At 34.1% G+C, this 14,511-nt stretch overlaps 1 protein-coding gene across 10 annotated transcripts in view; it reads right to left on the reverse strand.

Moving 5' to 3' along the window:
• Positions 1–35: 35 nt before the first annotated feature.
• Positions 36–14,511, reverse strand: part of SK (small conductance calcium-activated potassium channel) — a 349,222-nt gene continuing 334,746 nt past the window's right edge. For 7 of the 10 annotated variants that reach the window (XM_087350045.1, XM_087350067.1, XM_087350071.1 and 4 more), the window contains 5 exons: positions 13,224–13,359; positions 8,959–9,069; positions 8,614–8,741; positions 8,404–8,473; positions 36–7,749 (listed from right to left, as the gene is read on the reverse strand). In XM_087350045.1, the coding sequence (XP_087206171.1) occupies positions 7,297–7,749; positions 8,404–8,473; positions 8,614–8,741; positions 8,959–9,069; positions 13,224–13,359 (898 nt within the window). In that variant the 3' untranslated portion in view covers positions 36–7,296. Of the gene's footprint in view, positions 7,750–8,403; positions 8,474–8,609; positions 8,742–8,958; positions 9,070–13,223; positions 13,360–14,511 lie in introns of those variants that run through there. The other 3 variants (XM_087350079.1, XM_087350063.1, XM_087350081.1) reach the window with 2 other exon arrangements.

The following is a 14,511-nucleotide window of genomic DNA, read 5'->3' on the forward strand; positions in this document are numbered from 1 at the left end:
TTTTAATTCCAACATTTTCCATGAAATTTGCAGCGTCATTTGAACGTTTTTATATTATATCAATTAGCGCAAACATGTCAACAATACATTTCCTTTTCCATCTGCAAATCATGTACTAACTACTGTCCATTTTTAACAAAAAGCATAAATTTAAAGGTCTTTGTGGAAATAATTTTACTATCACAATGCATACTCTTTTTTGTTATTTTTGTTGGAAGGGAATATTATTTTAACAAGTAAAATGTGCTGAACTAGCCTTCCTTTGTTTCTGTACAAAGTGCTGTCTACAGCTTGATCTCTGTCATACTCAGTAGGCATCATAAGAAGGCAAAACTTGGGAAATGTGAACAATGTGTTCCGTGCTTATCCAATACTACTCTGTACCTCACACAGACTTTGTACAGACCAGTAAGTGAGAGGCAGAACTGTTTCTTGTGGCATTTAGTGCTTCTTGAATATATTCATAAGCATACTGAAACACTCATGTCAGATATTTATTCATATGTCTAAAAATATTTGTACTTCCTATTATATCAGTTTACATAAATTAAACACTTTCATAATGATCATTTATTACTAAGAAGACTGGAAATATATAACATTCTCATTCAAAGATTTATCTCTCGCTATCTTTCTGTAGATACTAAAAGTTTGTTTTTGATGCAGTTTATAAGTAAGAAATGTTTAATTCAACTCAGATTGCTAGAGCAGATTACTTAACATTTTATTAAATTTAAATATTTTAATCCTGTATGCATGTGCTAGAATTTTGTGATAAAATTAACGTAGTGTATATATGTCATGGCAGCTACATCTGTGTTCCCATTTAAGAGATTGATTTGATTATTACTGTTATTACTATATTAATTAGTTCATTACTGTTCATCAGAATGTAACCTGTAGTCCAGAATGCAAATTGTAACTGAATATTATATGTGAGGATATCTATCTAATGGAACTAACAGAATAAAAATAAATTACTTAAGATTGAAATTATGGCTAAGTGCCAAGAGAGGAAAAGTTTACCATCAGTGATGTAATGTGGCAGTGAAAAGATTTTATCAGTATTGAAAATTTATTGTAATTTGAAAGAAGAAAAAACAGTTTTAGCAATGCATATTAATATTGAAATGGTTATAATTGAGATCATTTTATGACATAACCTTATCATTATAAATTAAAAATGCATAATTAGTGTTTTATTTTAAAGTTAAATTGATTAACTTAAGAGGAAAACAGGATTGACAACAATAAGTTTGCCACATGGATATATTTTTTCATCCTTCTACATATAATTCGAGAAATATGTTATATGAATTTTCAGGTCCCTATTTTTGGTCATGAAACTACACTCACACCTCTCATTCCCTGGATAAGGTTCAAAATAAATAGATATCAGATCAACTTAAATTAATTTCTTCATAACTTTTACTGATTACCTTGGGTATATAAAACCAAGAATTTTAAGTTCATAATTTACAAAAGTAATAAATGCACAAAAAAGATTAGTGTCTGTTACTTGCAAATAGAACTAACATTTGACAAAAATATTAATTATTTACTTTGTTGTTGACATGTTTTTTAAATAAAAATTGAACATTTAAAAAAAGAAAAGAAAATATGCTAAACATTATTACAAAAAATAATTCTTGTTTTAAAAAATGTATTCTTCTATCCTGAATACAAAAGCTTTTAACAATTTCTTCAATCTGACTACTCACTGACTCGTTCTAGTCAGTTTCAGAACTTTCCAAAGCAGGACTCACTGTGTTGGGAGGATTTTGAACACGGTTTGTAGCACCATCTATGTTTCAGTATACAGCCCTGCAACTTTATAGCACTCTGTAAAAAAATTATTAATGGATCTAATGTAAATTTGTAAGAAATGTCTCTGGTTCACCATTCCCCAACAGTCCAGGCATTACCAGCACTATTAAATATAATTTAAACATATGTAGTAATAACTGATTAAATGACTGAAGAGACAGATATGAATTTGGGTCATCTCTATATATAACTTCTGTAAATAATATTCAGGCTCTGTTATATTCTTCTTATTTGTAAACTGTATGCTTTATTCATATATATTTTGAACAACTGTATCATTGATATTCCAGTATGTTTCTACAGAAAAAGAAAAACAGCACTACCAAGTTAGAAACACATTGCTCTTGGCCCAAGAATAAATCGAATAAACAATAATAATCTAAAGTTGGAATTATTACATGGAAACTTAACTAATTTTAAAAACTAATGTTGTACTTATCCTAAGTTGTTGTCTCCCCAGAACTTTTGATATGCATGTCTGCCGTACAAACTACACAACAGTATATTTACATAACTATATATACTCTTATATACAAACCCATTCTTATTCTGTACATGCAACTTTTAACATTACTGCATAAATTGTAGTAATATATAGTATAAATATAATAATGTTATATATATATATATATATAGGTTTCATGTAAACTAATATTTAGATTTGGTCTTTGTTTTAGTGTAGGCTATGATTATTTGGGGTAACTATGAGATGACACCTTTGAATTTCCATTATTCTGCATTCAGAGGTGGTATACATGATACATCGGGGTAGAGTTTGGAATCAGACCACAGTATAATTAGTAGCATGTAGTAATTAATGATAAAATATTGATATTATTTTGGTTTAAATATATGCACAAAAAACATTCTGGAAATGTCCCACTATATAAGTATGTTCAACAGTTTCGTTGACGAGTCACATTAATCACAGTATGGTCATAAAACGACTGTAATTTTAAAATTTCAGTTTTACACTGTTGGTAAAAAGTTGATTATTAATTGTTTGCAGTAGACAAAAGAATCATGAGTTTCTGAAATAAATAACAGATATGAGCATTTATTTGAAACAAGTGGGTGAAAAAGAAAAAATCCTAGTCATTATTGCTGAGATTAAATTAACTCTGACTTGTTAATATAATGTAAGAAGAAATATTATAGGTTACAGTGACATTTTGTTCTCTCCTTGTTTCTCATCAATTTTTATCTTATAATAACTGTATTATTAGTTGGTTTTGCTTATGAAGACTCCAAAATACTGCGAAGAGTTTGGTTTGATAATGATGAGAACAAGTGACTTAAATTCCAATTCAAGACTGAATTACTATTAGTATAATTTCGGGGTTTGTCTGATCACTGACTGACACCAGCACATTTGTCTTCTCTAACATCTACAGTAAGTGAAACACACAGAACTAAAATGAAAAGACAAATAAGATACAGGAAAATTAAAGTACAATAATTTACAAAATCAACCAGACAAAATATAAACAGAATTTTCATAAAATTTGTCCACTGTCCTCTACAAACCACATATGAGTCCAGTTGTTATCCATAAGTTGAAGAATCTGTTTTGACTTTCTTGGTGTTTATAAATGTATAATGAACTCATAGAATTGTACCCATACATTATACTTTGAGCCTGGTTGGACAGAATTAAACATACTTCTGAACCATAAAACCTGGAACTAAAGTCTGCCCAGCAGTGATGTAATACAGGGTTTAAAGTTCCTACACCAGGTAAAGGTTAAATTAAGTATTATTTTGAGAGTCTGGAATTATCAGTATTTAATAAATATGAAAACTTACTTTTATTCAAGAATATTTTACAAAATGAGCACCTATCAATTTCATCTCTAAATGTTACGTAAATATTAAGTTACTACCTTTAAACAAAAATTTGCATACTACAGGTTAAAAATTTAAATATTTTGGGAGGAATGAGACATTTTCCAGAATGTCAGTATGATGGGTTGGAGTTATCATGAAAGACACTAGATTATTGTAAAAAAAAATTTATCTAGGAGGAAATGCCAAGCACCAATATGTTTTAGAGTATGTGACTTGGTAACAAAGATTCTGTGGAAGATTTAGTTACTAGATATTAGAGAAGTATTTTGTAAGATTGAAACTCCAAGTATCTAACAGATAGATCAGAGCCACTCTATAAAATAGTCATTAAATTTTTGCTATCTATTTAGAGTCCTTTTATAATTTTTAAACAACCTACCCTATTTGGAACTATATCAGACTCCAGAGAACAGAAGTATTTGATCGAAAGATGAAAAATATGAAGAAAAAAAAGTATTTACATTTTTTCTCACCCATGTTGAATCTATTATCCAGGATTGCACAGTAGTTGAAATTAACAAATTGGTCAGAAATAAATCCTACTTTGATTTAGGGGATGCTAATCTACTTTTACTACATTCTGACTGTTAAACATAATGGAGAAGATGACGGAAATGTTTAAAGTGTTTCAAAACATTAGAGAAGCAAAACTTGCTGTGAAAAATTAAATAGAGTATGAAATGGATTCACCAGGCTCAGAAAATGGAACTGTTTTCTTTTATGACCCACCTCATCAATTTCATATATCCTAATTTAAATGTCATATTACTTAGCCTGGCAAACATATTTAATATAAATCTAAAGGGTTCTATCATTGGTTTTTACATTCATTATTGCTGTTTTTCTGTACTTAGTTCATCCTTCATTATTTTAAAACAAGGCTTGTGGTTAAGATTAGCCCCATCTATGAGACTGAACGGAATAGGCATTTTCATCTCAAAATAGGAGCAGAGCTACATCCCACAATGTAGTGGCCTTGTTTTAGAATAATGAATGATGGATAAAGTCCAGAAAAATAGCAATATTGACCTGTATTTAAAATTACTATAGGGACAGAACTACCCAATAAAATACAAGAAGCCACAGTGTTGCTGTTTGGTCTTTTTCTGTGCCCACAAATCAGGTCTGGTATTAGGACACAAGAGATCTAAAGAGTTGTGCAAACTTTTTCCCCTTATTTTCAGAATCAGTCACAATTCTCTTAAATAAAATCCCAGGCAAAGTAATAATTTGGGGCGGGCGGGCAGTTACTGTGCCTATATATAAATTCAGTGTCAATCCATGTTCATGAAAAAGACCTGACAAATAACTATCATTTCAAAAACACAGCATATAGTTTGGACATCATTTATAGAATGGCTCATTTTAAACAAATACTGGTTTTAAACAAAGAAAAATTTAAATAGAAAATAAAATTGCTATCTTCTGAGTTGTTGCACCATGTAGTGTGGTAGACATCCATCAACATTTCAGAGATCATGCTGCCTCTTGTCATCAGGGCGATGAATGAATGAATGAGTGAGTGGACTTCACTCATCGGCCTGGCAATGGAGGCAGCATGGCCTCTGAAACGTTGGTGGACATCTACCAGACCACATAGGGCAGCAACCCAGAAGAGAGCAATCTTCAGACTCACTGCCGTGAAAGCCTCAAATCCTATGTAGATAGAAAGTTGTTTTGTAGTAGTAGTAGTAGTAGTAGTAGTAGTAGTAATAATAATAATAATAATAACAACAATAATAATAATACTTTTAAGTATCACCTTTGTTTTTAGCAATCTCAATACAAAAATTCCATTGTTGAGTCCCTTTTATTTGTTCATTGTTATATTTATACTGAGGATGCTTCTTGCTTGTCATTATTTGAAATGGGTTGCTTTTAGTTCTAAGGCCGTTAGGGGTACATCAGCCAGTGAGGTTATGTCCTTTTAAATATCTGAAGTCATTTTGCAAATGTACTCCTCTGTCATACTTTTAACTATCACAAGATAAAATGTGCTTCTACATTAGATTTCATATTATCACTATGCTGTTTATTATATATTTATTTTAAAACAGGCCATGTCTCAGACAGCCTCTGGTGGTGCAATATTTTTTTTTATACCCATGATCTGTCTTTTCATTTGTTATTACTGGTTTGGAACATTGGACTTGCTGTGTGTATATTATATGTACACTGATCCACAGAATTGATCTTGGAGTTAATAACACCGTCCTATTATTTTTCACCGAAACTTTGAGAATGTGAGGGCAGGAATTTTTTCACTCTTATGGTTAACTAGGGCTTACAAAGATGAGTGTGAACAGCTGTTGTGACAAAAATTTAAACAAGCTCAGAATATATCAACAAGTCTTCACTGTAGTAGCCATTTGTAGTGCGTACAGAATGTAATCTTCTTGTTTTAGTTGGTTTTCTTCAAATTTATCGTATAGATTAAACATGCATTCATCAAACACTTCCACTTCACTTCACAAAAATATTCCATACAGTATCAGAAAAGGCAAACAACAGAAGAAAGCTTTGCAATCTAGTGGCCATCTTCCTGGTCATGGTTGAACACTGGACGGCACTCGCCACAAATATAGCTGAAAGACTGAGTTTAGTGAAGCTGAGTCTATCCAGGAAAATTATGGTGTTATGTTTGTCCTTTAGGTATAAATGTGTTTTTTTTGCATCTGACACAGATTTAACAGTTAATACATAGAAAATAAAGTAACAGTCATAATGTCCACGTATACACATGAACAGTCTTCATATGGGATGAAAATAAAATAAATGGAATGCTTTGTTCAAGATTTCATATTAGGCTGACATCTCTTACCCTGAAGAAATACTATGGACATGAAAAATAAGAGCTAATTTATTACAGAAATGGTGTAATAAAATAAAAGTTTAACCCCTTGCCATGTCTAACATAAAAGATAATAAAAATTGAATGTTTCTTGTCACACTTGACTACTAAAGTATATTATATTAAGGTAATTCAGATGAATTGGTCAAATAGTGTTCACATACAATGTATAGTGTGGCAGAGGGTTGAGCATTTATGACAAATTCATATGAAGTTTTAAGGGAATTTCTCAAGACAGTGCTATAAGTAACTGATTCCAAGGTGCAGAATCCTTCTTGAGTAGCTAATGGCTACTCACTTGTTCAAGAAAGTTCAGGTTTTTTATGGAACCCATGGTTCATTACTGTGCTCACAGAGCATATCACTCAACCCTGGTCTGACAGACCACATACAACATGAACAGGGAACCATGAAATTCAAGGTGTCTATGAACTCTGTTCTGAATCTAAAAGAAATTTCAAAGTGAGCAAACAATGATACATGGGCATGTCACTGTAGTCGCTGGGTCAATAAAATAAGAAAAAGTGTGTTAAATCAGTCTAAAAATCTTCACACCTTTGTTCTGCTACATCAGTGTGTCTGTCGCTAAATAGATGTCATGTTTAAACTATAATTTTATGTAAAGTGACAAGATTATGATGTATACAAAGCCCAAACAAAGATAATAATTTACATTCTCTACCTTCTTCCTACATACACACCTGCTGTTTGCAGCAGTGACACATCTATACCATCAGAGGACAGTCATAAGGCCCAAGAGTTTCTGTTTTTCAGCTGGACGATGATGTGGTTATAGTGCTAGTAATTGTGGTAGTAGTAATAGAGGAGGGTCTCATAGGTTCAGGGACCAGATGTGGTGTCCTGCTACTTATTGGTGGTAAGATGGGGCTAGGGGGCCAGGGATTAGGGACACTTCGTGAGTGTGGAATAAGAAGTGGACTTGTTGAGGCTCCCAGAGTTGCGCTGAGCAGCGGATGATGTAGTGCTGGGGTTGGTGTTGATGGGACTGGCTGGAGTGACGCTGCTGATTCAGGGTGCAGGAAGTTTCGTCTTTGGTCCATACGCTCGGCTTGCTGGGTCAGGCACCTTGTTAATACATCTGGTAGCAGCTCTACTTGCTCCTGTATTGCTACCAACTTGTCTTCAAGGCTTGATAAACGCTCTTCCAGAGCATCCTGACGACTGCTCATGTCAGACACAATCTCATACACTGTGTTCTGTGTCTGTAAGTGAGATGTAACAATATGAATTCAGTCAGGAATCTCTCCCATTAAAAATATATTTCATGAGGTAGATGGGTCAGTCTAAAATAATTTATCTGCCCCATAACATGGTGGAAGACAAAGGTGATACTTTGCTCAAAAACACTGGTAATCTGCAACAGTGCTACATGTCACAACCCACACAAGATTATTAGTTCATAACTGTCAGATGTGATCCCTAATTAACATGAATCTCAAAATACGTCTAAATTTTCTACAATACACCTCACTGAATAAAGAAATTGTACAAAACACATTAAGATCATTCTGAAGCATTTTTAATGCTGTGAATGTTAAGTGGGAAACAAGGAAAAATCATTTCTTACTCGAAGTAGTGTGAGTAATTTTGTAGCATTACATTCATATACACATTGCTTGCTGCTTGCATCTAGTCAGAATCCAACACTGTTTAAAGGCTATTGAACCAGAACAAATATGTTTAAGTTATTGAACCAAGTATCTTCCATGTATTGTGGGTCTCTTATCACCATGGCATGGCGTGTCCTTGGGTTGCAGATGGAGGAGATGGCCTCCAGATATTGCAAGATAACACAGATTTAATAATAATAATTCAATTCAATAATAATAATAACAACAACAACAACTTTCTTGTACCTTTGCCATATCAGTGATGGTATTTGCATTGTCCATTAGTTTTCGCTGGTCCATTTTGACCTTCCGCAAGCTGAAATAATACCAAATTACATAATTTGATTTGGGTTACATATTTCTTAAATAGGTATAAAAAACAAACCTTGACATCTCTTAAACTCAGCACAAAATGTAAATTTTATTTTACTTCCTCTTTGGAGGTCAACAACTTACGCATAGATGGCGAGGAGGAACTTGCGTTGATGGGTGCGTACCCGGCCAGGGTTCACACGCTTCACCAAACGTGTGTGTTTGTAGATGAGCCATGTCTCACGCAGTACATTGGCTGCTGCATTCTTTAACTGTTGGTAAGGACGTTACAATTAATACCTTTCAAACTGCATTTGGAGTATATATAAGTCTCTTTAGTAAGACCAATTTTATAGATTTTGCTGATCACTGGATTAGATATATATCCCAAGTGTCATCCGTGATTCTAGAATATGAAATATTAGTGGTTAAATGATGTATATCAAGTCTTACACAAAAATTTAATGAAGCCAATTTAAAATTAATTACCCTTTTGGTTAACTGGGTGTCCATCATGAAATTGTGTACATGTTTCTCTGCTCTGGTGAGCTCCAGCTTACGAGACACCACGGCAACTAGCAATGCAGTGCACCCAGCACCCTGCAAAACAAATCACATCTCATCAGATATGTAACATCAAAAATATATCTTCCACGTGCTAGATACGCTGCTGTACGCAGGATGAACATTTTAATTTGCCTGATATAACCACTGACTGAAAGGTTTAACTTTATTCAGTGACTAATTTAATAAAAGACATCGAGTCTTTGATTCTTCCAGCTCCCTTTTCAAAATGACCCCTCCCATATGCCTGGTGTGCATATTTATATTCCTTGTAAATCAATATAATGTTTTTATGTGCCACTCCAACAGCAAAAATGTGTCTGAGGTTAAATTCTAAGCTAAGTGAATTTAATCTCCATAATCATAACGATTTCATCACGAAATAAAAGTATGATAATCTGTCTTTTATGTTAATTTTATACTTTAATAAGATTAATTTATTCATGAATGAATGAAAATTACACAGGAACCATCAATAATAATTTGTACATTATCTACACTGAAAGATATGTATCTTATGGTGATTTTAATGTTTGTCATAATGAACTACTCGATGCACTGCAATAATGTTGGACATTATCTGAAGTACGTTTAATACACAAAACATTTCAGAGTCGACGTTACACCTGTCTTTACATGTACTGTTGTGAGGTTTGGTGATCAGGAACCATTTGCAATCTCTGAATGTTATTCAAAGGTTTGTGGGTTCATCTTTATTACTGCCATAGTGTAAAAAATAAAATATGATAAAAACTTTAATGGCAACTAATAATATAAAGACAAGGGTACAGGCAACAGCTAAAATGTCATATGTAGTGTGTCTTAATGCATTTAGTGTAGCGTGCAATGACCTATGCCTGTGGGTTAGTGATCTACTTGGCATGTGTTCCCATATGCCTTTTCTCTTATATCTGCTACAAGGCATCAGTATATTCCTCTCTAAATTCACACTCCTTTACAATCTTTTTTCTTCTTCTGTTTCCGGTTTAACAATGTCTGTACATTTCCTGGTACCCTTTACGGGTCCCCAAATTTTTAGTTGGCTTGATCTGTAGACGTTTTGGTAGGACTCCTTGGACGAGGGATCGGCCCGTCGCAAGGCCTCTACCTATTTACAGGACAGCACAACACAGAAAAACATCCACGGCTTGAGTGGGATTCGAACCCACGCCTCAGACCGCGCGGCCACTGCGGACCCCACAATCTTTTTTTTCTCCACAAATAAAGAATTAAAATATTTGTTCCAGCAACATTATTCATTCAGACCAAAAATAATACAGACCACAGAGAAACAAATATTTAATTCTGTAATTTGCCTTTCTGCCCGTGTACTAAGTTTCGTATGATTCACTGTTTTTGGCAAAACCATTACAACTAACCAACATTAAATTCATTTAACAAATTTTAGGTTGAATTATCTGCATAAGATTTCATTGAATGTCATCAAGAGATTGCAAACATTTTCTCTTCCTGGTGCCAAATTTACGTAAAAAGTTAAATAGCAGTTACGAGTAGTGACCAGTGCCAGGCAAGTCGTAGTTGGTGCCACACTCGACACCAGTCCAATTTGTTTGCCAACAAAGATATGAATCGACATAAAACAATTCCCCATTATTTGGTTAATGTTTTGTGCGAAGAGTGCACTTTCCCAATATATACTGTTCTAATGCATTACACAATACACTATCCATAGTATATATTATATAAAACATGCATGTTTCAATCAATTATTTAATGAAAATAAACCTAAAACTTCGTAAAACAAACTGTGATATGCAAAATATATGAATACTTTCTCTTCAATTAAAATAATTACATGATTTCCATTTAATATTAACTGCTGTATTTTGGTTTTTAAGTAATTTCACTGTTTTGCCACTTATAACGCAGACATTCTATTAATAACTTCAGCAGAAATTTATGCTCAGATTTTTTTTACAGATTTTAATAAAATACTGGTGTTATAACAGAGGCTTAGTTAAAAATGGAATGAAATTTGCTCATACATTTGTAATTTTTGTGTGATATTGCAATTTGGATAATAAATGGCTTGCAGGGAGTTAATTTCGCCTGGAAGCACCCTTTATAATGTGCTGGGGAAAGCCAAATTATCTGACACTACGAAAATAGTTCTGCCTCCGGTGCAGAGGACCTACATGTCTGTGTAGAAACTTCTACTGTAAAACTACATGCTCGTGAACGAGTTAGGGGATGTGCACAGAGCATAAGAATTTTGTCGTGCCTGCTCTTTAATTGCCTACAGATTTTTAATTTATAAATGTTAGCTCTTTTACAAACAGCGTAAAACAGGCTGGGTAAATGAACAACTATCAGATGCTCTTTCTCCCCTTCACCATAAATAAACTGACTCTCACTTCTCCCCCACCGGTTTTCTCTTTCCTTCTGCTGCAATGTAATCCCTCCTAACCCTCTCTCGGAGGTTCGGATTCAAAAGGTTTACACATAAAATTGTCCATCAAACAAACGCTGTTATTTCTACAACAAAATTTAACACACTTTGTAATAAGATGTAGGCCTACGCGTTCGTAGATTCGCCATTGAAATTTTCAACGTCCACATCACGATTCTGTTTAAGGTATTATTATATTACTGCCACAGTTACTCATCTCCATCTAGCGCCGAGGTTAGGAAAAGGAACTACGATTTGCATTAGGCAAAATACTACATTTATCTGTGATATTAACGTTTTATCTGGGTCGTCTTTCGAGGTTACCCTGACCACTAAGAGACCACTACTTGAGATCCACAGGTCTATACAAATAATAAGTGGAGGACTTACTAATTCCTAAGCTACTGGATCTAACTGAAACTTCCAGAGTGCATATGCAAAGAATTGAGTCCCGACAAAAAATAATAATGGTTTTCATTACTTGCAAATTTTTAATACGATTTCAGACGTAGGCTCTTAGAAGCATTACCACTGCCACTTCATAATATATTATTTCCGATTATGGATTCGAATCTCGGAATACAAATGTGGGGTACATATTAATGCAATGAATGACTGAATAAACCACTCACTCAGTATTAGATAATATATAAAATAAACATTTTTCAGGTATCTGTTATTAATATTTTTTCCGTTTATATTTTGATCTGTGTTGGACCGTCCTTTACTTGTCCCACTCCGCAGCGCCATTCTTCCGTGGTAGATACCGGAGCAGAGTAAGGACATTAATAATTCGCTGTGAGAGTATGCGACAAATTAGTCGCAAAGAATTTACGCTTTGGTGAACGCAGTTTATGTAGGCCTATGCGAAACATTCCACTTGAACAACAAACGGACGGTTACTACGAAAGTCTAAAATTTTCATATATTCATTGTACAGCCTTTGAGTACAATCCCGTACCTAACAGCAAAAGCTAAATTTTAGATGAATCTGACACCTTATTCTTCTGGGCTTAAGTAATCTCAAGTAATGCAACAAGTAATGCCACAACATCGTAAATCTTTCATGCTCGTATAGTCTACAGTAGACCTTATAAAGTATTCATTCACATATTGTGTGTCTGTATACTGTATCATGTAAAGTGATGCGTCTTTACCACGAAACGATTTAAATAATTGCCTCAAATAAATTGTTTTATTGTAAGATATATTAATTACTGTCAAAAGCACGCAATGAAATGTATGAGCGGAATATATTGAGTCACAAAATGATAGTTTTATAGGCCGTTTACACAAAAATTTCATGCCAAAATTATTACAGAAATGCGACGACACCTGTATTTTCTCATGAAGTTTCAAATTTGAAACTTTAAATTTACAGACTGCTGATAAATATATTTAGTTTATTATTACACAGAACACAGTACTATTCTAGTTACAAATAAACTACATCAAATTCTGAAGAATTTACTAAAAATTTATGAGTTATGTTGGGTGAGATTTAAAGTTCTCACGGTAGTGCGCATGAAGATAACTGTTTTCTGGGAAGTTGCGCAGCGTAATCTGATAGCAAGCGCCTCCGAAACTACGGTCAATTTACACCAGACTACACGGCGAAACATCTCAGAAAATAAATCACCTACATACTGGTTAAGTTACTTGTAAAATGAAAGACATTAAAATATAAGAATTGAACTTTGTAGAAGGTAAAACTTTAGTACAGTAAAGATTCCAAATGTCGACGTCGAAATCAGAGGCCCGCTGAGCGTGACCGACTTACCATGATGCCCGTAGTGACTGCTATACCTCGCCCGCAGTAAGTGTTAGGCACGATATCACCAAATCCCACACTCAGGAATGTAATGGCTATAAGCCACATTGCGTTTAGCAGGTTGGCATGCTCCTCGTCGTGAAACCTGGTACGGGAAGAACAACCACAAACTCTACTTTGGCGCACAGACAAGTGCCAACGGGGTGTCCGCCTTCGTTCGAGTTGTGTTCCTCACGATTCATAGTATCGGACAAATGAACATTCTGTGCGACATCTTTGGACATACAGAAGTGTGGGACCTAGGCGTTATGTGGTGATTCGAAATGCAAATTAATAGCGACCGAAGATATTTTATCTTGCTATCAATTGGGTACATCAAGATAAAAAGGAAACCAATATGGTTACCCGGCATTCGAAAGTCATTAAAGAGAAATATGTCATTTTACGGAGGTAATTAAAACAAGTCATCATGATTTCATGACAGTGCCATTTATATTATATTCTGATATGGCATATATTAAATTCTCTACATACTTATTGCTTTATAAATTATACTTGTGATCTAATATTTCAGCCCTTCACTTCAATAATACATAAACTGTATTTTGTACTTCGTAATTCATACGAAAAAATTTATTTGACATCTATAAGAATATATTCTGTTTCTGGTAAATTGCAGTTAACATTCTGTTACGTTAACTTAATTGGCTCTAAATTATAGATGTAAAATGTCAGAGTCAGTTGCGCCTTCTCTGCGCTTCAACCTGTATAGTGTGTCCTATTTCTGCAGGATGCTCAACTGTTTAAATATAAGCAAGTCTTCTTAATTAGATCAACCGCAAGGAAGTCCCTGTGACATCAATATTCGCTCACAATTTGTAGGTGTTAATGTATAACAAGTTTTACAAATAACACATTCTATTTTACACAGAAAATTCATTCTCTTGTACGTAAACAAAGTAATGTCTCATAAACATGGATACACAAAACCTTTATAGTGAACGAAGTATCTACGATGTTTAAAAAAAATAAGGTAACAAGCACTTACATGTGAAGGACTTATTTCTTAGTAGGATTTTAGGTTATTACGACGATGAGGATGAAGATGGTTGTCCTCTGGGTTACAGCGCCGTTAGACGTTCACCGACGTTTCAGAGGTACTTGCCACCTCTGAAACGTCGGTAAACTTCTACTAGACTACACGGCGGTACAATGAGCTGGCGTAGCTCAGTCGGTATAGTGACTGGCTACGGACTGGGCGACCGGGGTTCGATCCCCGACGGGGGCAGAGGATTTT

This window comes from Zootermopsis nevadensis, unplaced genomic scaffold (genome assembly GCF_977971745.1).
Source record: "Zootermopsis nevadensis isolate Lab colony 2312 unplaced genomic scaffold, Znev_1.0 Znev_ptg000002l, whole genome shotgun sequence".
Classification (NCBI taxonomy): Eukaryota; Metazoa; Arthropoda; class Insecta; order Blattodea; family Termopsidae; genus Zootermopsis; species Zootermopsis nevadensis.